The sequence below is a fragment of the Leucoraja erinacea genome, chromosome 5 (genome assembly GCF_028641065.1).
Source record: "Leucoraja erinacea ecotype New England chromosome 5, Leri_hhj_1, whole genome shotgun sequence".
Taxonomy (NCBI): Eukaryota; Metazoa; Chordata; class Chondrichthyes; order Rajiformes; family Rajidae; genus Leucoraja; species Leucoraja erinaceus.
Window position 1 is genome coordinate 48,007,186 of NC_073381.1, and position 21,728 is coordinate 48,028,913.

The 21,728-nt window shown below is 43.9% G+C and overlaps 1 protein-coding gene across 1 annotated transcript in view; it reads right to left on the bottom strand.

The window, feature by feature from the left end:
- Window positions 1–21,728, bottom strand: part of si:ch73-340m8.2 (tyrosine-protein kinase SRK3) — a 49,641-nt gene that overhangs the window by 19,825 nt on the left and 8,088 nt on the right. The window contains exons 3-4 of the mRNA XM_055636367.1: window positions 10,201–10,334; window positions 5,736–5,898 (exon numbers count right to left, since the gene is read on the bottom strand). Coding sequence (XP_055492342.1) covers window positions 5,736–5,898; window positions 10,201–10,334 — 297 coding nt within the window. The remainder of the gene's footprint in view (window positions 1–5,735; window positions 5,899–10,200; window positions 10,335–21,728) is intronic.

Sequence of the window (21,728 nt, forward strand, 5' to 3'; positions counted from 1 at the left end):
TAGACTTCAATTGGCTAATTTGACGGCAGTGGCATATGTAAATCACATGGGTGGATGTAGATCATTATCCTGTGATGCTTTGGCAAAACTTATTTGGGCTTGGAGCATAGATAGGAGCATTTGGATTTCAGCTGCTCATTTGCCGGGCAGATTTAATAGGGTAGCAGATGCTAGATCATGAAGGTTCAATGATCAAACTGAATGGATGTTGAATCAGGTAGTATTCAACAACAGAATAGCTTGTTATGGAACACCAGACATTGATTTGTTCGCTTCCAGGCTTAATCATCAATTGCCACGATATGTAGCCTGGCAACCAGACCCAGGGGCAGAAGCTATAGACGCATTCTCTATAGATTGGGGGGGGGGGGAGTGTTATTCTATGCCTTCCTTCCATTCTGCCTTATTGGAAGATACTTGCAAAAGATAATGCAAGACAACGCATCAGGTATTTTAGTGGCTCCTAATTGGCCTACGCAACCATAGTTTCCATTATTGAAAGGATTATTAAAGGAACCACCCATGGTTGTTCACAGGCATTAACATATGCTAATTCAGCCTGTCTCTCGGAAGCCTCATCCTTTAACAGTCTCAGACTATTATCTAAATGGTGGCCGATTGGGAAAGGGGGAGATGCAGCGAGACCTGGGTGTCATGGTACACCAGTCATTGAAGGTAGGCATGCAGGTGCAGCAGGCAGTAAAGAAAGCGAATGGTATGTTAGCTTTCATTGCAAAAGGATTTGAATATAGGAGCAGAGAGGTTCTACTGCAGTTGTACAGGGTCTTGGTGAGACCACACCTGGAGTATTGCGTACAGTTTTGGTCTCCAAATCTGAGGAAGGACATTATTGCCATAGAGGGAGTGCAGAGACGGTTCACCAGACTGATTCCTGGGATGTCAGGACTGTCTTATGAAGAAAGACTGGATAGACTTGGTTTATACTCTCTAGAATTTAGAAGATTGAGAGGGGATCTTATAGAAACTTACAAAATTCTTAAGGGGTTGGACAGGCTAGATGCAGGAAGATTGTTCCCGATGTTAGGGAAGTCCAGGACAAGGGGTCACAGCTTAAGGATAAAGGGGAAATCTTTTAAAACCGAGATGAGAAGAACTTTTTTTCACGCAGAGAGTGGTGAATCTCTGGAACTCTCTGCCACAGAGGGTAGTTGAGCCCAGTTCATTGGCTATATTTAAGAGGGAGTTAGATGTGGCCCTTGTGGCTAAGGGGATCAGGGGGTATGGAGAGAAGGCAGGTACGGGATACTGAGTTGGATGATCAGCCATGATCATATTGAATGGCGGTGCAGGCTCGAAGGGCCGAATGGCCTACTCCTGCACCTAATTTCTATGTTTCTATGTTTCTATCCTTTGCATGATTGAATTGACTTGTTAATTTGCAGAATTTAAGAAGGCCTTTCGTGGGGCTAGGATTATCCAACCGGATGGTGGACGTGATAAATGCAGCTTGGCGTGATGGCACAAAGAAGCAGTACTACTCGTATATCAATCAATGGGAGAACTTTTACGAGAAGGCACATATAAATTACTTTACGGCAGATATGGCCGATGTGTTGGAGTTTCTTTCAACTTTATATTTTGAGAAAGTTAAGTTACAGTGCTATTAACACTGCTCGTAGTGCCTTGTCATAATATTTAGTGCTGGGGTCTGGACATGAAACTGTGGGCTCTCACCCATTGGTATCTAAATTCATGAAGGGTGTTTTTAACAGAAACCCTCCAAGCCCTAGACATCGTGAGGTATGGAATGTTAAAATAGTATTAAGGCTCCTTCGCAATTTGGCACCAGCCGCATCATTATCTTTGCCCCAGCTCACTCACAAATTGGTCATGCTCATGGCTCTCGTCTCAGGACAAAGAGTTCAGTTTTTACAGAAACTGCGACTGGATAATGCGGTTATATCTGACAATAAAGTGACCTTTTATATAGATTAATTAATTAAGCAGAGCAGGTTAGGTGCGTTGGACTACAAATTGGAGCTGTTGGTGTATCCACCAGATCGCAGATTGTGTGTGGTTACCTATGTTAAGAAATGCATCGAGGTTACAAAAAACCTTTGAGGCAGCGAACAGGCTGTCTTCATAAGTTATAAAAAGCCACACAAAAGGGTAACGGTACAAACCATTTCTAGGTGGATAAGATGTGTGTTAGCAGATGCGGGAGTGGATACTGATATTTTCAAATCTCACTCTACCAGGGCTGCAGCTACCTCGGCAGCAAGTAATATGGAAGTTCCGCTGGATCACATTCTTGCGACAGCATGATGGGTCGATGAGCGAACATTTCAGAAGTTTTACAATAAACCAATTAACAGGCCTGGTTTATTTGCTAGTAGAATTTTAAGTTGTGTTGATTAAATCAAATGGTTATCCCTGATGTAAAGAGACTGTTTCTATTAAAGCATGGAAATGTTTGCGAATTAACATCAGGTTTCAATGAAGTATGTTTCTTTCAACCATGTTTGGTCGATTGGTGCAGTGTGTCGACATATAGACTGGTTCACTGCATGAAACCACAGAGCTTTGAAGGCTTCACGTAGTCACTCACGTGACTTCGATATAAATTAGAAAGATTAAACGAGAACTTACCGTTTGAAATTTGATCTTTATTTTATGAGAAGTTGAAGTGAGGGAATACGTGCCCTCCATGTCCAAACCTGATTCTCATAAAAGATCATCTGGTAAATCTAAGGTTGTTTAATCTTTCTATAGTTTAAGTTCTGCAACCAGTCTGTGGTTTCATACAGTTGCTCTGAAGATTGACGCGCATGCGGGCTGGCAGGCTCTTCACGTATTCCTTCACTTCAACTTCTCATAAAATAAAGATCAATCTTCAAACGGTAAGTTCTCGTCTAATCTTTCTATTTTTAACCAGTCCCTGCAAAGATGTACTGTCCCTGTCTGCTTCAAAGTCGCCACTATTGTCCCTGTACCCAAAAAGGCAAGGATTATTGGTCTTAATGATTACAGGCTTGTCGCACTGACCTCTGTAGTCATGAAGACCCTTGAAAGGCTTGTGCTGGCCAAACTGAAAAATATCACAATCCCCCTGCTGGACCCTCTGCATTTTGCACATTGGGCCAATAGATCGGTGGATGACGTAGTCAATCTGGTCCTGCACTTCATCCTCCAGCGCCTAGACCGCCAGGGGACCTATGCGAGGATTTTGTTTGTTGATTTTAGGTCTGCACTCAACACCATTGTGTCAGAGCTACTACGCTCCAAACTTTCTGAGTTGAATGTGCCTGAACCCCTCTGTCGGTGGATCACCAGCTTTCTGACAGACAGGAAGCAGCATGTGAGGCGGGAAAGCATATCTCGGACCCGCAAACGCTCAGCATAGGAGCACCCCTCTCCTCTACTCTCGTCGCACCAATGACTGCACCTCCACAGACACCTCTGTCAAGCTTCTCAAGTTTCGGCCGACACAACCCTGATTGGACTGATCCAGGATGGGGATCTCTGTACTCTTTTCAGTTTGACATCTTTCGTATAACATGGTGCCCAGTACTGAACACAATATTCTAAATGCGGTCTCACCAACTTCTTATACAACTGCAACATGACCTCCCAACTTCTATACTCAATACTCTTTGACCAATATTTTTTGACCACCTGATATACCTGCGACTTGACCATCAAGGAACCATGCAATCATCAACCATTCCTCTGCCCACCTGGCTAATTGACCCAGTCCTGCTGCAATCTTTCATAACCATCTTCACCATCTGCAAATCCACTCACTTCTGTATCATCAGCAATCTTGCCCTGTTCTGTGACGTTTCACAGAGTGCTGGAGTAACTCAGCGGGTCAGGCTGAGTACAGACGTTGGGAGGTTATGCTGCAGTTGCATAAGAAGTTGGTGAGGCCGCATTCAGAGTATTGTATTCAGTTCTGGGCACCATGTTATAGGAAAGATGTCATCAAACTGGAAAGGGTACAATGAAGATTAATGAGGATGTAGCCAGGACTTGAGGGCCAGAGCTATAGGGAGAGGTTGAGTAGGCTAGGACTCTATTTCATGGAGCACAGGAGGATGAGGGATGATCTAATAGAGGTGTATAAAATCATGGATAGATCTTGAATAGATATGGTTGAGTCTTTTGCCCAGAGTAGGTGAATCGAGGAGGAGAGGAAGTAAGTTTAAGGTGAAGGGCAAAAGATTTAATAGGAATCTGAGGGGTATATTTTTCACACAAAGGGTGGTCGGTGTATGGAACAAGCAGCCAGAGGAGGTAGTTGATGCAGGGATTATCACAAAATTTAAGAAACTGTTAGACAGGCACATGGATAGGACAGGTTCGGAGGGATATGGATCAAACGTGGGCAGGCGGGACTAGTGTAGATGGGACATGCTGGGCCGAAGGGCCTGTTTCCACACTGTGACTATCTATCTTTCCCTCTCAAACCCATTCTCCCCCATTACCTTTGACACCGTATCAATCAAGAATCTATCAATCTCCTCCTGAAAAATGTCCATTGACTTGGCCTCCACAGCTGTCTGTGGCAATGAATTCCACAGTTCACCACCCACTGACTGAAGAAATTCCTGCTCATCTCCTTCCTAAAGGAATGTCTTTTAATTCTGAGGCTGTGGCCACTGGTCCTAGACTCTCCCACCAGTGGAAACATCCTCTCCACATCCACTCCATCCAGGTTTTTACCAGGCTGGGACAGACGGCAACAGCTTCACACCGTGTCCCAAAGCTTGTGTCCTGTCCTGCATCACCCAAGGCAGCAGAGACGTTATAGTAGAGGGCAAGCACTGTAACAAAGTAGCTCACAATGGTTTCGGTAACATTCAGGAATGTCTATGCATGTCACATCATGAATATTACTGAAGAAGGGTCTTGACCTGAAATATAATCTATATCTTTTCTCCAGAGATGCTGCCTGACCCACTGAGTTACTCCAGCACTCTGTGACATGTCACCTATCCATGTTCTCCAGAGATGCTGCCTGACCCGCTGAGTTACTCCAACACTCTGTGAAATGTCGCCAATTCATATTCTCTGCAGATGCTGCCTGACCCACTGAGTTACTCCAGCACTTTGTGTCTATTTTCCCTTCACCCATCTGCCTCCTCCTTTCCTATGTTCCTTTCCACCCATAAACTTTTCTCTCCCTTTACATTTCACTCCTCTTTCAAATCTGCTCTACTTATCTACATGCATTTTTCTTCTCAACTTTTTAGTCATAGAATGATGCAGTGTTGGAACAGGCCCTTCAGCCCAACTTGCACACACCGACCGACATGTCCCACGTAAACTAGTCCCACTCACATGCGTTTGGCCCATATCCATCTAAATCTGTCCTATCCATGTACGTGTCCAAATGTCTCTTAAACAGTAAGATAGTCCCAGCCTTAACTACCTCCTCTGGCAGCTTGTTCCATACACCCACCACCCTTTGTGTGAAAAAAGCTACCTCTCAGATTCCTGTTAATTTCAGAAATATTGGTCATAAATTTGATGCAAAAATGCTCCAAAATAAGGCTCTGAATGCATCAGAGAGATCTAAAACCCCTGAGCTTCCACGGCCCTTAAGTGGCCCTGGACCCTGGCATCGAGGGACTTCACGCTTCGCGCTCGTGATGTGCGCAGCGCGCACATTATTTCACACTAAATTTTTTGTAATCCTGTCATGCCACCCCCGTTTTTGAAAAGCTTTGTACGGGCCTGTATAACCTTCAATGCATTACTTTGAGACTAACCTCCTTTAAGTTCTTTGATTGCAACTTCAGTTGTGCCATTCCAGATTCCTTTCCACACTTCTCCAAATTGGCCTTGTCCGATTAAGTCCCCTTTTTGAAGTGAGGAGTATTGGATTTCCCATTCAGCAACGCGAGCCAAAGTGGAAATGGATGGGCGGTCAAGCTGCAGACAAAGTTTGTCATTAATTAGTTTTATTCATCACAAAAGCTGGGTTTTGCAACATTTTCCCGACAGGTACCTTCGATGCCTTTCCGATAATTAATATGAGGATAGATACAAAACGCTGGAGAAACTCAGCGGGACAGGCAGCATCTCTGGAGAGAAGGAATGGGTGACGTTTTGGGTCGAGACCCTTCTTCAGACTGGTTATGGATAAGGGAAATGAGAGATATAGACGGTGATGTGGAGAGATAAAGAACAATGAATAAGAGGACCACTTATGGGCCTGTCCCACTTAGGCAACTGTAGGAGCTAGTTTGTTGCCACATGTTCGCCGGTGGTCGCCGGGAGTAGTCTCCTCGGTCGCGCAAAAAGTATTAGCGTTTTTCTGGTCGCCACTAAATTTTCAACATGTTGAAAACATTTCATTGACAGTGGGTTTAACGCCAATGAGCGTAGCTTGACTTCTCCTGATGTAGGTGCTGTCGTAGGTTGTCGTCAGGATGACGTTTTTTTGGCGACCTACTACGATTATGACATTCGCCGGCAGTTGCCTAAAAAATCGCCAAGTGGGACAGGCCCATTAGTATGACTTGATTTAGAGTAGATCAATATATTGGTATTAATTTCAACTTCTCAGTAATGTATAGTAATGCGTTTGCAGATTGCCACAATTCAAGACCCCATCAAAGATAAGGAAAATGGGATGAGGTATATTTCAGGCAAATGGTTCACTGCTGTCGGTTTCCTTCTTCCACTGATATCTGAAGGTCCACTATCCCCCTGGGTATCTGAGGCATGTTACCTCCCACGGTCTGAGGGACTGATCTTTGGCTTCTTTCTCCACTTACTTAACCAATTCCCAGCTCCTCCCTAGCTCACTGTTGCTTGCGATTGCCCTCCTCTGATCATCAGCTCCTGCTTCAACCTTGATTACTAACACCCCATTCTAAACACTGCCCTCATCTTTCTCATTAACCCTTCCCCAGCCAATTATCTTGCTCATTTACCAGACCGATCATATATAACATGCAACTACTGCTCCGCCCTTTCCATGGCCCCCAACTCTCACCCACTGACCTTGCCTTGATTCCCTGAGGCATATAGAAACATAGAAACATAGAAAATAGGTGCAGCAGTAGGCCATTCGGCCCTTCGAGCCTGCACTGCCATTCAATATGATCATGGCTGATCATCCAACTCCGAATTCTGTACTGCCTTCCCTCCATACCCCCTGATCCCTTTAGCCACAAAAGCAACATCTAACTCCCTCTTAAATATAGCCAATGAACTGGCCTCAACTATTCACCACTCTCTGTGTGAAAAATGTTTTACTCATCTCGGTCCTAAAGGATTTCCCCCTTATCCTTAAACTGTGTCCCCTTGTTCTGGACTTCCCCAACATCGGGAACAATCTTCCTGCATCTAGCCTGTCCAACCCCTTAAGAATTTTGTAAGTTTCTATAAGATCCCCCCTCAATCTGCTAAATTCTAGCGAGTACAAGCCGAGTCTATCCAGTCTTTCTTCATATGAACGTCCTGACATCCCAGGAATCAGTCTGGTGAACCTTCTCTGTACTCCCTCTACGGCAAGAATGTCTTTCCTCAGATCCTCCTATACTCAAATCCTTTTGCTATGAATGCTAACATACCATTCGCTTTCTTCACTGCCTGCTGCACCTGCATGCCTACTTTCAATGACTGGTGTACCATGACACCCAGGTCTCGTTGCATCTCTCCTTTTCCTAATCGGGCACCATTCAGATAATAGTCTACTTTCCTGTTTTTGCTACCAAAGTGGATAACCTCACATTTATCCACATTATACTGCATCTGCCATGCATTTGCCCACTCGCCCAGCCTATCCAAGTCACCTTGCAACTTCCTAGCATCCTCCTCACAGCTAACACCACCCCCCAGCTTCGTGTCATCCGCAAACTTGGAGATGTTGCATTCAATTCCCTCGTCCAAATCATTAATATATATTGTAAATAGCTGGGGTCCCAGCACTGAGCCTTGCGGTACCCCACTAGTCACTGCCTGCCATTGTGAAAAAGACCCGTTTACTCCCACTCTTTGCTTCCTGTCTGCCAGCCAGTTCTCTATCCACATCAATACTGAACCCCCAATACCGTGTGCTTTAAGTTTGTATACTAATCTCTTACGTGGGACCTTGTTGAAAGCCTTCTGAAAGTCCAGATATAACACATCCACTGTTCTCCCTTATCCACTCTACTAGTTATATCGTCGAAAAATTCTATAAGATTCGTCAGACATGATTTACTTTTCATAAATCCATGCTGACTTTGTCCAATGATTTCACCACTTTCCAAATGTGCTGCTATCCCATCTTTAATAACTGATTCTAGCAGTTTACCCACTACCGATGTTAGACTAACTGGTCTGTAATTCCCCGTTTTCTCTCTACCTCCCTTTTTAAAAAGTGGGGTTACATTAGCTACCCTCCAATCCTCAGGAACTACTCCAGAATCTAAAGAGTTTTGAAAAATTATTACTAATGCATCCACTATTTCTGGGGCTACTTCCTTAAGTACTCTCGGATGCAGCCTATCTGGCCCTGGGGATTTATCGGCCTTTAATCTATTCAATTTACCTAACACCACTTCCCGGCTAACCTGGATTTCACTCAGTTCCTCCATCTCATTTGACCCCCGGTCCCCTGCTATTTCCGGCAGATTATTTATGTCTTCCTTAGTGAAGACAGAACCAAAGTAGTTATTCAATTGGTCTGCCATGTCCTTGTTCCCCATGATCAATTCACCTGTTTCTGACTGCAAGGGGCCTACACATGTTTTAACTAATCTTTTTCTCTTCACATATCTATAAAAACCTTTGCAGTCATTTTTTATGTTCCCAGCCAGTTTTCTTTCATAACCTATTTTCCCTTTCCTAATTAAGCCCTTTGTCCTCCTCTGCTGGACTGAATTTCTCCCAGTCCTCTGGTAGGCTGCTTTTTCTGGCTAATTTGTATGCTTTATCTTTTGTTTTGATCCTATCCCTGATTTCCCTTGTTATCCACGGATGCACTACCTTCCCCGATTTATTCTTTTGCCAAACTGGGATGAACAATTGTTGTAGCTCATCCATGCAGTCTTTAAATGCCTTCCATTGCATATCCACTGTCAACCCTTTAAGAATCAATTGCCAGTCTATCTTGGCCAATTTACATCTCATACCTTCAAAGTTACCTTTCTTTAAGTTCAGGACCATTGTTTCTGAATTAACAATGTCACTCTCCATCCTAATGAAGAACTCAACCATATTATGGTCACTCTTGCCCAAGGGGCCATGCACAACAAGACTGCTAACTAACCCTTCCTCATTATTCAATACCCAGTCTAGAATAGCCTGCTCTCTTGTTGGTTACTCTACATGTTGGTTTAGAAAACTATCCCGCATACATTCCAAGAAATCATCTTCCTCAGCACCCTTGCCAATTTGATTCACCCTATCTATATGTTGATTGAAGTCACCCATTATAACTGTTTTACCTTTGTTGCACGCATTTCTAATTTCCTGTTTGATGCCATCCCCAACTCCACTACTACTGTTAGGTGCCCTGTACACAACTCCCACTAGCGTTTTCTGCCCCTTAGTGTTTCGCAGCTCTACCCATATCGATTCCACATCCTCCAAGCTAATGTCCTTCCTTTCTATTGCGTTAATCTCCTCTCTAACCAGCAATGCTACCCCACCTCTTTTTCCTATCTGTCTATCCCTCCTGAATATTGAATATCCCTGGATGTTCAGTTCACAGCCTTGGTCACCCTGGAGCCATGTCTCCGTGATCCCAACTATATCGTAGTCATTAATAGCTATCTGCACATTCAACTCATCCACCTTATTACGGATGCTCCTTGCATTGAGACACAATGCCTTCAGGCTTGTTTTTACAACACTCTTACCCCTTAAACAATTATGTTGAAAAGTGATCCTTTTTGATTTTTGCCCTGGATTTGTCTGCCTGCCGCTTTTACTTTTCACCTTGCTATCTATTGCTTCTACCCTCATCTTTGACACCCAATGTCAGACAGTTTATCATATGGTGAATAGCAATTTCTATTGCTGAACTTTCAAATATACACATGGAATTTCATAAATGTCACTAAAAATGCTGTCTATTTGATACCAAATAAAGTTCAACAAAATATGAATTGCACGATACAAAAATATAATGTAAGATAATTAATAAGAATACTGCTAGCAATTCTGTTAAGCGCCTTTGGAAATTACATAGAAAATGTGTGTTGAATTAAAATGCAACTGAGATTCGACTTGACATACCTTTACACATGGTTCGGTTAATCTTGTACACAAGTATCCTGCCTCATTTGAATGGTTATTGATTAGTCGGGACAAGTTCTGAAAATTTGCCTCATCCTTGATTTCGTAATGTTTCACCATATCACCATAACGCACTGCAAAAGAAATCCAAATTAAGCATCATGGATATGTTTGAAGCACTAAAAGATAAATGTAAATGCTGACTTAAGGTACAGCAATATATTTGCAATTGCTGAACATGTTGTTAATTATGTTGGGTATTGGTTAGAATTGCTCTCATGTTGTTAAGGTTTGGAACATGGTGTGACAAATTGTAGCAGGGATAACAGGAGAGTTGGAACCAAGTCAACAGGAAACTCTAGCAAGAAAAGGAGAACTCTAGCCAGAAGAAGTCAACAGGTCAGGCCGCATCTGTGGGAGGAACAGCACAGATGCTGCCACAGATGCTGCCTAACCTGCTGAGTTCCTCCTGCTGCTCTCCTTTTTGTCCACAGATTCCAGCATCTGCAGTTTCTTGTGCTGCCATTGAATCGGAAACTGTTCGTCATTAACCAATTAGTTTACAGGACTGCGAAATTGATAGAGAAGGACTGACCTGGGGATATAATTTGTAGAGGGTGAATTTAAAAACAAATCAACTGGTCCCTTGTATAAGTGGATTAGGAATAGAGCAAGGTTCCTTTCACCAATAAATGGTCTTGTCTCATTTTCTGGTGTTTTAGGACTGGAATTGAGTTGATTATTTTATTTTCATATAGGAAAAAGCTGCAGTTTTGAGAAATATGAAACAAGTTGCAAATTCCAGTATGGGACATTTTTTACACACAGAGAAATATGCATACGCACATTTCCTCTTAATGTTTAGGCCCACTGTTCAAGAACAATCATTCCAACATTAATGTTTGAATGGTGGAGCAGTGGGTGGCACGGTTGTGCAGCGATAGAGTTACTGCCTTACAGCGCCAGAGACTTGGGTTCAATCCTGACTATGGGTGCGTGTCTGTATGTTCTCTCCGTGACCTGGGTGGGTCTCTGGAAACCTCCGGTTTCCTCCCACACTCAAAAGATGTACAGGTTTGTAGGCTAATTGGCTCGGTATATGTTGAGCTTCTGCTGTTGGAATAATTTAAGTCACGCACACTGATTCAGATTCAAAGACTTTATTAGCGTTACAGCACAGGTAACCATCTTAGCACATAATTCAAAAGTGAGGGAGAAAGGACAGAGAAGCTTTCTGTTAAACTGGTGGGCATAGCTACAAAGTATGACATAACACGAGTGACAATGATCTACATCCTCCCTCTTAAAGAATTCAATGTCAGTACAAAACCATTGACTAAATAAGGCATGCATAGCAATTGATAATGCTGGAGGGAAGACAAACATAGCCCGGGTACTTCACGGTGGGCTTGCAAACACGACCAGCACTTGTACGATAAGGACCATCTCCATTTTTCCCCACCAGGGATAGAGCCGGTGGCTTCACAGGTGACGGAGACTGAGCCAGCATTCCCGATGATGAAACAGGGGACTGTGGCACAGGCAGAGGGGGAGTCTGGCAATGGCAAAGCAGCCGTTCCAGAAGTGAGTTGTTGTGCTGATGTAGGTGGATCAATGCCGCTGGACACGGACGGAAGTACACTTGTACGGTCTGGACAATACGGAGGTGGAGTCGGCTCATTCACAGGCAGGATATCAGGTTGTCTGTTACGCCTGTAGGTGCCACCATCGACACTGACCAGATATGAGTGTGGCTCAGAAGCTGTTCCAGAAATAACACCGTTACGGTCATGGCCTTTGCCAGTTTGCAAACGAACCACTTGGTTAATGGGGGCAGTGGCCTACTTGTTTTGTCATAACACTGTTTTTGAATGTCACACTTTTGTTGTAACCTGGACTGGACTTCCCATGGTGGAACCACCTGTGGGATCAATGCCTGATCCGCCACAGGCACCGTGGCTCGGGTCTGCCTCGACAATAAACGTTGAGCAGGTGAACCCAAAATGGGGTCACAGGAGATGTTGCGCAAGTTGAGTAGATCCAAAAACACGTCGGAATTAGTTCTGTACGATCGTTCCATGAGCTGTTTGGCATTTTTGACAGCCTGCTCAACTAGCCCATTCGACTGGGGATATTCAGGGCTGCTGATGATGTGGCGAAAACCCCAGCATGCAGCAAATTCCTTGAAGTGTTGGCTGGTAAATTGACTGCCGTTATCAGATAATAGTACGCACGGAGCTCCGTGGTCTGCAAAATGGCGAGCAAGCTTCGCAACTACCCCGCGAGAAGTGGGGCTGCTAAGAAAATCAATGTTAAACCATCCAGAACACGAATCGACAAGTATCAGCGTTAAAATACTTGCTGTGGAGCAAAGCAGGGACCACAGCCTTGTGTCCTTTTACAATAATGTCATCCTGCAACACTAGCTCATCGTGGATGGCAAAGAAAGGCCGACCTGGCACACGAGAGAGTGTCAGCCAGATGCATATCCTTACCATGTTTGTTGGTCAGAACAATGTCATATTTTTTAAGTTGCAGCAGCATCCGCTGTTAGCGCGCTGGAGAGGCATGAATTGGCTTGTTATAGATGCTGATCAGAGGTTGGTGGTCAGTTTCAATCGTTACCGTATGTCCGAAGATAAAGTCGTTAAATTTCTTGCAGGCGAAAACAACTACCAGCAGCTCTTTCTCAATTTGGTCATATCATTGTTATGTGTCAGTCATAGTGCGCGAGGCATAGGCTACAGGCATATTGCTGCTACCATCATTTTTAAGACATGCTGCGCCCAGTCCGTGTTGTGAAGCGTCACAAGTCAGTGTGACTGGTCGTTTAAGATCGAAATTAGCGAGAGTAGGAGCACAAAACATTTGCTGCTTAAAGGTGTCGAACGCCCTCTGCTGTTGCTCGTGCCAGGACCATGCAGTGCCTTTGTGTGTAAGCTGGCGCAACGGGGCTGATATTTCACTGAAATCCGGAATAAATTTGCTCAAGTAGTTAACCATGCCAAGGAATCTCTGCAGACCGATCACGTCTGTCGGTGCTAGGAGCTCATTGATGGCACTGGTTTTCGCCGGATCAGTTTTTAGGCCATTCTTAGTGAACACATGGCCTATGTATTTCACCTCACTTATCCTGAATTTGCATTTTTAAGGGTTTAGCTTGAGGTTAATGACCTTGGCGCGATCCAGGACCTTTGTCAGATTAGCATTGCGTTCTTCGACAGTTCGTCCAGCAACAAGGATGTCATCCACCACAATAGAGCATGGGTAACCCGCAAACAACTGCTCCATTGCTTATTGAAATACTTCACTAGCAGAGCTTATGCCAAAAGGCATGCGAAGAAATCTGTAACGCCCGAACGGTGTGGTGAAGGTGGTTAATTTGGAGGAGTTGTGTTCCCAGCGAAATCTGCCAGAATGAACTCTTGGCATCTAGAACAGTGAATACAGTTGCCTCCGCCATCTGCTCTACAATATCGTCCACAGTGTGCATGGGATAGTGAGGTTGTTTAACGGCTGTGTTTAAGTCCTTAGGATTGATACAAATCTGTATTTCGTCCTTATTCTTCTTCGTTGCCATGATCACGGTGGAAACCCAATCCGAGGGGTCAGCGATGGGAGCAATCACACCTATAGACACCATTCTGTTGAGTTCACTTTGACCACTGTCCCGCATAGCATGGGGAATCTTGTGAGCTGGACGGACAACTGGAATTACCTCAGGGTTAATAGTAATTGTGTATTTAACAGGCGCTGTGTCAGGATTTGTTGGCTAAAGTCCCAGGTTGTAGTTAGATGACAAACAGAAGGGCTGAAAGACACGTCCCAGGTGTTGACATGCATCGGCACCCAGAAGAGATGGCACATCCTCACGAACGACATAGAATCTCAGGTTGTGGACACGTGAGTTAAGACAGCAGCGTAGCTTGACTTGACCGATAGGGTGCACTGGACCGCCTGCAAATGGGAGAAGGGAGGCAGCCTTTGGAGTGACAGTCTCTGGTTTTCATAACTTTTTCAACACAGCTAGACAGATCACAGTACACCTGGGCCATGTCAACTTTCAGATAAAAGTTCTTGCCATTAACGAGCAAAGCGACCTTGGGGCCTAGTTGTTTGTGCATTAAATCAGACAAGGAATGCACATCAAAGTCAGAACCTTCGCTAGCAGCCTGCAAATCCATGAGAGCTGGTTGAGAGCATTCCGAGAGCAAGTTCTCATGGCCAAGTGAATTAACAGAGTGCCTTGTTTGAAATCTGTTGCTACACGAACAACAGCATCAAGTGATTCAGTTTGTTACAAAATTGACATAATTTTCCATACGTCGGGCAACCGTCATGAGCAACAACATGCAAACCGCCACAGTTAAAACAATTGTCTATTAGTCTCACGATAGAGTTGTTGGGCACTTGAGGAGAATGGCGGGAGATTTGATAAGACATGCTGGCAACATTCATTTCATGACCAGCAGAGTGCCCTAAAACTTTTGTATGAGCGTCAGCCATTTCAGCAATGCCACAGCAATTTTCAGCTGTCTCCAGAGTAAGCTCAGCATCCCGCAGTAACTCGTCGCGTAATTTATCATTGTGGACACCATAGACCAAACTCTCACAGACTAGGCTATCACATATATATAAATGAAATTCCTCGTATGTTGCAAAACATACTTGGCGAATAAAATGCGATTCTGATTCTGATATCCCTGAAATCGCATTGATTGGCAATGTGCATCAATGCACTGACATACATCTCCACAGGTTCACGCTGTCTCTGGTTTCGGGAAAAGAACAAATGCCTCTCCATGACCAAGTTAGTACGTAACTCACAAAACTGTCGGAATTTGCGTAGTAGGCAGTCAGGGTCTCGGATAGACTCAGTGGGAGCGATCTGGACACCAGCCGGGTCAAATCTAGCTGGTTCATAATAAATGAAATCTTCTGGCACGTCGAGCAGCTTCTAGATTAAGAAGAATTGACGCTCAACCACCGGGAGCAGCAGTAGGGTGAGCCGCTTCAATGTAAATTGAGAAGTCTTCTTCAAATACGCGCCACCATTCTGCTAGGTCCTTGTCAAACACCAGGATCTCTGGTTTTCTGAGAGAAGCCATAGTAATATATACCAGAGAAAACAACAAAATAAAATAAAAGGAATATAATTAAGCAAGGAGTCAGTCCATACACTCTGACACCATGTTGGCCAGCATAGGTAACTTCATCTTAACATGTAACTCAAAAGTGAGGGAGAAAGGGCAGAGAAGCTTTCTGTTAAACTAGTGGGCGTGGCTACAAAGTATGACTCATAACATGAGTGACACTGATCTACAGTATAAATGTAAATTGTCTCTATTGTGTGCAGTATAGTGTTAATGTGCGGGGGTCGCTGGTCGGCGCATATTCAGTGGGCCGAGGGGTCTGTTTCTGCACTGCATCTCTAAACTAAACTAAATTAATTTTTCCACATCTGCAGCCTGTCAACTACCGCACCATTCTATTTTGCTCCTCACAGCTGCAGGTTATCTTTTTTGCTTTATTAATTTGCTTTATTTGCTTTTTTGCTGTGACTTTATTAATAATACATAATCTCCATTGCTTTTTAAGAGTGTTCTCAACTTTTTCTGTTTTTTGGTGTGCACACCCACACAAAGATGAATGTGGTACTTGGGAAAGACTGCCACCACTATTCACCACTATTTTCTGCATTTTAGTTCTTAGCCAGTCTGATGTTCATATTCACTAATCTCATGGTATTGAATTCTTCTTATAAGCCTGCTTTCTAGTACCTTGTCAAAGATTTGATGAAAACCCATCAACACAATATCAATCACAATCCACTCATCAACCCACCCAATTGATTCACGGAAATTCAAGTTGGTGCAACAGTATTTGCTTTAATTGTAAACTCTTCCAATTAGTGATTTTAAGATTAGTGTAAATAAGTAATTTCCACAATCTGAAGTTCAAGATCATCTTTAATCAGTACCCATATTATAACGGTACCGCAGGTCGTTAGTTGTTCATTCATCGTTACCGCTTCCAAGACTGACTAGTGTAGGAAGTGGGTGTTAGTATAAAACATACAGGAGGTGGGGTATGATGCTATTCTACTATGATTGGTTCACATGCATTAACCAATCTACATCCTTCCCTGTATCGAGTGAATATAGTTAAACACACGTCACAAAAATTCAAACATACTCGCCATATCTGTCAGGCGGTTTACTAATACGGCCTGAACGCGTACGGACCAAGCCCTCTCCCCCTTCGCCAGAAAAATTAGAAGGAGGCGGTGAACCCGGAAGTGAGAAAGCAGCAGGTGACACCCGTCGTGACCGACAGGGGGAGCATGCGGGAGAGGTAGTGTTGCTGTTAGTCATAGCCGCTGGTCGTGGTGGAGTAAGGGACATGCTGGGACTAGTGGTGGACGCGGCAGCAGAAGGCTTGAACAGTAGAGGTGGAGCGAAAGGATCAGCTGGTGGAGGCGTGGTGCCTTCACAGACAGCAGGTGTTGGTGGCTGCGTCGGTACAGGGCGCCATCGATGTCATCAAGGAAGGATCGGGGTTCTTTGGACGGGCCAACAACGCAACCTAGACGGGAATGTCCCACAGTAGTTTGCAAACTGACGACTTGGCCCGGTAGTAGCGGCGTAAGTGGTTTGCTGGACTTGTCATGTGATCGTTTCTGGATGTCGTGTTTCTCCTGAATGCACTTCTGGATCGTGGATGGCTTCTGCACCCGTGGCACCAGCTTCAGCACCTGTGGCACCAGCTTCAACACCTGTGGCACCAGCTTCAGCACCCGTGGCACCAGCTTCTGCACCCGTGGCACCAGCTTCTGCTGGGCAATTGGTATCGGAGGTCTTGTCATCCTGGACCTCAGTCGCTGGGCTGGTGAGCCCAGGATCCCAGCTCTAACAATGTTCCTGAGGTTTAAAAGGTCGAGATACACATCTGACTTGGCTAGGTGGATGCGTTCCATTAGCTGTTTAACGCTTCTGCCGGCTCGTTCAGCGAGCCCGGTACTTTGTGGGTATTCGGGGCTGCTCGTGACGTGGTGGAAATTCCATTCCATTAGCAAAGTGTTTGAAGGTGTGACTGGTAAACTGTCTTCCGTTGTCGGTCTGCAAGCGGACAGGTGCGCTGGATGTGGAGAAGTTTTTCTGTAGCTTTTGAATGACCATCTCTGATGTGATAGAGGGCAGTAAATCAAGTTCAAACCAGTTAGAATAGGAGTCAACTAGGACTAGATAATGTTTACCGTGCCACTCGAAAATATCTGCCGCCAGCGACGTCCAGGGCAGTGCTGGTGGAGGTTGTTGCAGTAAGGGTTGTCTCTGTTGGTGCGGCGCCATGCTGTTGCAGATGGGGCAAGAGGCTGTCCTGTCCCGTATGTACTTGGCCATGCCAGGCCAGTAAAACATATTCTGTGCGTGGGCCAGCGTGGCATCGGTGCCTGGGTGGCCGCTGTTTGCCTCTTTGTAGTATTCGTCACGTAATGATGAAGGGATCATGACTTTGTGGCCCTTAACTATGACGCCGTCCTGTATTACCAGTTCATCACGGACTAAGAAGAACGGATGCACCAGGGGTGTGCTGGATTGCCTCTGGCCAGCCTCTTGATTATGGATGAGAGTAGCTGGAGGGTGGCGTCAGCGGCTGTGTGTTCGGCTAGGCCACTGAAAATCAGTATTTTCTGTTTTTATCTCCTTCCAGACACTTCTTGCATTTTACTGTGTTTTGTGTGTATATTTTGTCCTCTATCTGAAGCATCAAATGACTTTGGTCATTTTTTTATTTTCTATCTCCTCATGCCCTGGTTCTGAGACATTTAGAAGATATGGTTGGTTCTCAAAGAAGGTGGCATTTGGGTGCTTCATACTGTAAAGCAAGGAAAAACAATATCGAGCCAGGGGTATGACGGTAAGCTGCATAAATTGGGGTGCATAAAATAAGCATGTCGACTCTGATTCAACAAATGGTTACTGGACATATGAGCAGGTGTAGGCACAAAATGCTGGAGTAACTCAGTGGGTTAGGCAGCATCTCTGGAGAGAAGGAATGGGTAAAGTCTTGAGTCGAGACCCTTCTTCGGAATGAGAGTCAGTGCAGAGGGAAACTAGTGGGATGAAAACACACTAGTGTGTTTGACAGTGGGACTGTAGTTCTCTTCTCATCAGGACGAAATGGGCAGCAATGTAGAGAATGTGATATTTTCCCGTCTGGTAATAGATCGGATCATTAGAGGTGGGTGAAATGGTAACAAAGATACGACACCTGTTGTTTCAGGTCAACAAGCTAGAGGGAGCTGTAAGTGGGAGGAGGCTTAGATCCAACAGCAGAAGTCTAAATGATTGGCGATTGTAAGCTTTAGTCGAAACATTTAACTACCAAAGTTTTACTGTGAAAGTAGAAACTTGGGTCAATAAAATATTGACATAAAAAGATGCAAAGTGCTGGAGTAACGTAGTGGGTTAGGCAGTATCTCTGGAGAACATGATAGGTGAAATTTTGGGTCAGGATCCTTCTTCGGATGTATGAGACTTCGCATGTCAGAGTCTGAAGAAGCGTCCAGACCCCAATCGTCACCTAACCATGTTCTCCATAGATGCTGCATGACCTGCTGAGTTACTCTAACACTTTGAGTCTCTTTTGGGAACCCAGCATCAACAATTTCTTGTTTCACAATAAAACATTATATTAAATTTAAATTTTAAATCAGATCTACCTTAGTTTGTAAGTCACAATGAACCAAGTTGTTTCTGTGGACACCCAAGAAAAGTCTTACATATCTTTTTCCCATTATTAGGTGCACAGTAGCTTATACCAATAATTCTATGCATCACCATAGTTGAATCAGTAGTAAAGAAAGTAAACTCAATGGTAGCATTTATTTCAAGAGGACTTGTATGCAAAAACAGGGATGTAATTGGAGGACATTTAAAGGGGAAATTTTAAGAGTACAGAATCTTTATGTTCCTGTTCGGTTGAAAGGAAACAGTAAAAATTGGAAAGAGCCCTAGTTTTCAAGGGAAATTGGACCTTGTTTGGAAAAAGAGGGAGATCTACAATAATTATAGGCAGCATGCAGTAAATGAGGTGCTTGAGGAGTATAAGGAATGTAAAAAGAATCTTAAGAAAGAAATTAGAAAAGCTAAAAGAAGATATGAGGTTGCTTTGGCAAGTAAGGTGAAAGTAAATCCAAAGGGTTTCTACAGCTATATTAATAGCAAAAGGATAACGAGGGATAACATTGGTCCATTGGAGAGACAGAGTGGACAGCTATCTGCAGAGCCAAAAGAGATGGGGGAGATATTGAACAATTTTTTTTCTTCGGTATTCACCAAGGAGAAGGATATTGAATTATGTGAGGTAAGGGAAACTAGTAGAGTAGCTATGGATACTATGAGGTTCAAAGTAAAAGAAGTACTGACACTTTTGAAAAATATAAAAGTGGATAAGTTTCCAGGTCCTGACAGGATATTCCCTAGGACATTGAGGGAAGTTAGTGTAGAAATAGCCGGGGCTATGACAGAAATATTTAAAATGTCATTAGAAACGGGAATAGTCCCCGAGGATTGGCGTACTGCGCATGTTGTTCCATTGTTTAAAAAGGGTTCTAAGAGTAAACCTAGCAATTATAGACCTGTTAGTTTGACTTCAGTGGTGGGCAAATTAATGGAAAAGATACTTAGAGATAATATATATAAGCATCTAGATAAACAGGGTCTGATTAGGAACAGTCAACATGGATTTGTGCCTGGAAGGTCATGTTTGACTAATCTTCTTGAATTTTTTGAAGAGGTTACTAGGGAAATTGACGAGGGTAAAGCAGTGGATGTTGTCTATATGGACTTTAGTAAGGCCTTTGACAAGGTTCCTCATGGAAGGTTGGTTAAGAAGGTTCAACTGTTGGGTATAAATGCAGGAATAGCAAGATGGATTCAACAGTGGCTGAATGGGAGAAGCCAGAGGGTAATGGTGGATGGCTGTTTATCGGGTTGGAGGCAGGTGACTAGTGGGGTGCCTCAGGGATCTGTGTTGGGTCCTTTGTTGTTTGTCATGTACATCAATGATCTGGATGAAGGTGTGGTAAATTGGATTAGTAAGTATGCAGATGATACCAAGATAGGGGGTGTTGTGGATAATGAAGAGGATTTCCAAAGTCTACAGAGTGATTTAGGCCATTTGGAAAAATGGGCTGAAAGATGGCAGATGGAGTTTAATGCTGATAAATGTGAGGTGCTACACCTTGGCAGGACAAATCAAAATAGGACGTACATGGTAAATGGTAGGGAATTGAAGAATACAGTTGAACAGAGGGATCTGGTTATAACCGTGCATAGTTCCTTGAAGGTGGAATCTCATATAGATAGGGTGGTAAAGAAAGCTTTTGGTATGCTAGCCTTTATAAATCAGAGCATTGAGTATAGAAGCTGGGATGTAATGTTAAAATTGTACAAGGCATTGGTGAGACCAAATCTGGAGTATGGTGTACAATTTTGGTCGCCCAATTATAGGAAGGATGTCAACAAAATAGAGCGAGTACAGAGGAGATTTACTAGAATGTTGCCTGGGTTTCAACAACTAAGTTACAGAGATAGGTTGAATAAGTTAGGTCTTTATTCTCTGGAGCGCAGAAGGTTAAGGGAGGGACTTGATAGAGGTCTTTAAAATGATGAGAGGGATAGACAGAGTTGATGTGGACAAGCTTTTCCCTTTGAGAATAGGCATGACTTCAGAATTAAGGGACAGAAGTTTAGGGGTAATATGAGGGGGAACTTCCTTACTCAGAGAGTGGTAGCGGTGTGGAATGAGCTTCCAGTGGAAGTGGTGGAGGCAGGTTCATTGGTATCATTTAAAAATAAATTGGATAGGCACTATTGGATGAGAAGGGAATGGAGGGTTATGGTATGAGTTCAGGCAGGTGGGACTAAGGGGAAAAAAAGTTGTTCGGCACTGACTTGTAGGGCCGAGATGGCCTGTTTCCGTGCTGTAATTGTTATATGGTTATATGGTAATGCTAAGGCACTATAAGGCACTGGTCAGGCCGCATTTGGAATATTGTGAGCAATTTTGAGCTCCATGTCTGAGGAGGATGTGCTGGCTCTGGAGGGGGTCCAGAGGATGTTTATAAGAATGATCCCAGGAATGAGTATGTTAACCTATGATAAGCGTTAGTCAGCACTGGGCCTGTATTCACTGGAGTTTAGAAGAATGATGGGGAACTTCATTGAAACATACAGAATAGTGAAAGGCTTGGATAGAGTGGATGTGGAGAGGATGTTTCCACTAGTGGGAGAATCTAGGACTAGCGGTCAGAGCCTTAGAATTAAATTACATTCTTTTAGGAAGGAGATGAGGAGAATTGTCTTTAGTTAGAGGGTGGTGAATCTGTGGAATTCTTTGCCACAGAAGGCTGTAGAGGCCAAGTCAGAGGATATGTTTAATGCAGAGATATAGATTTTTGATTAGTGCAGGTGTCAGAGGTAATGGGGAGAAGGCTGGAGAATGGAGTTAGGAGGGAGAGATAG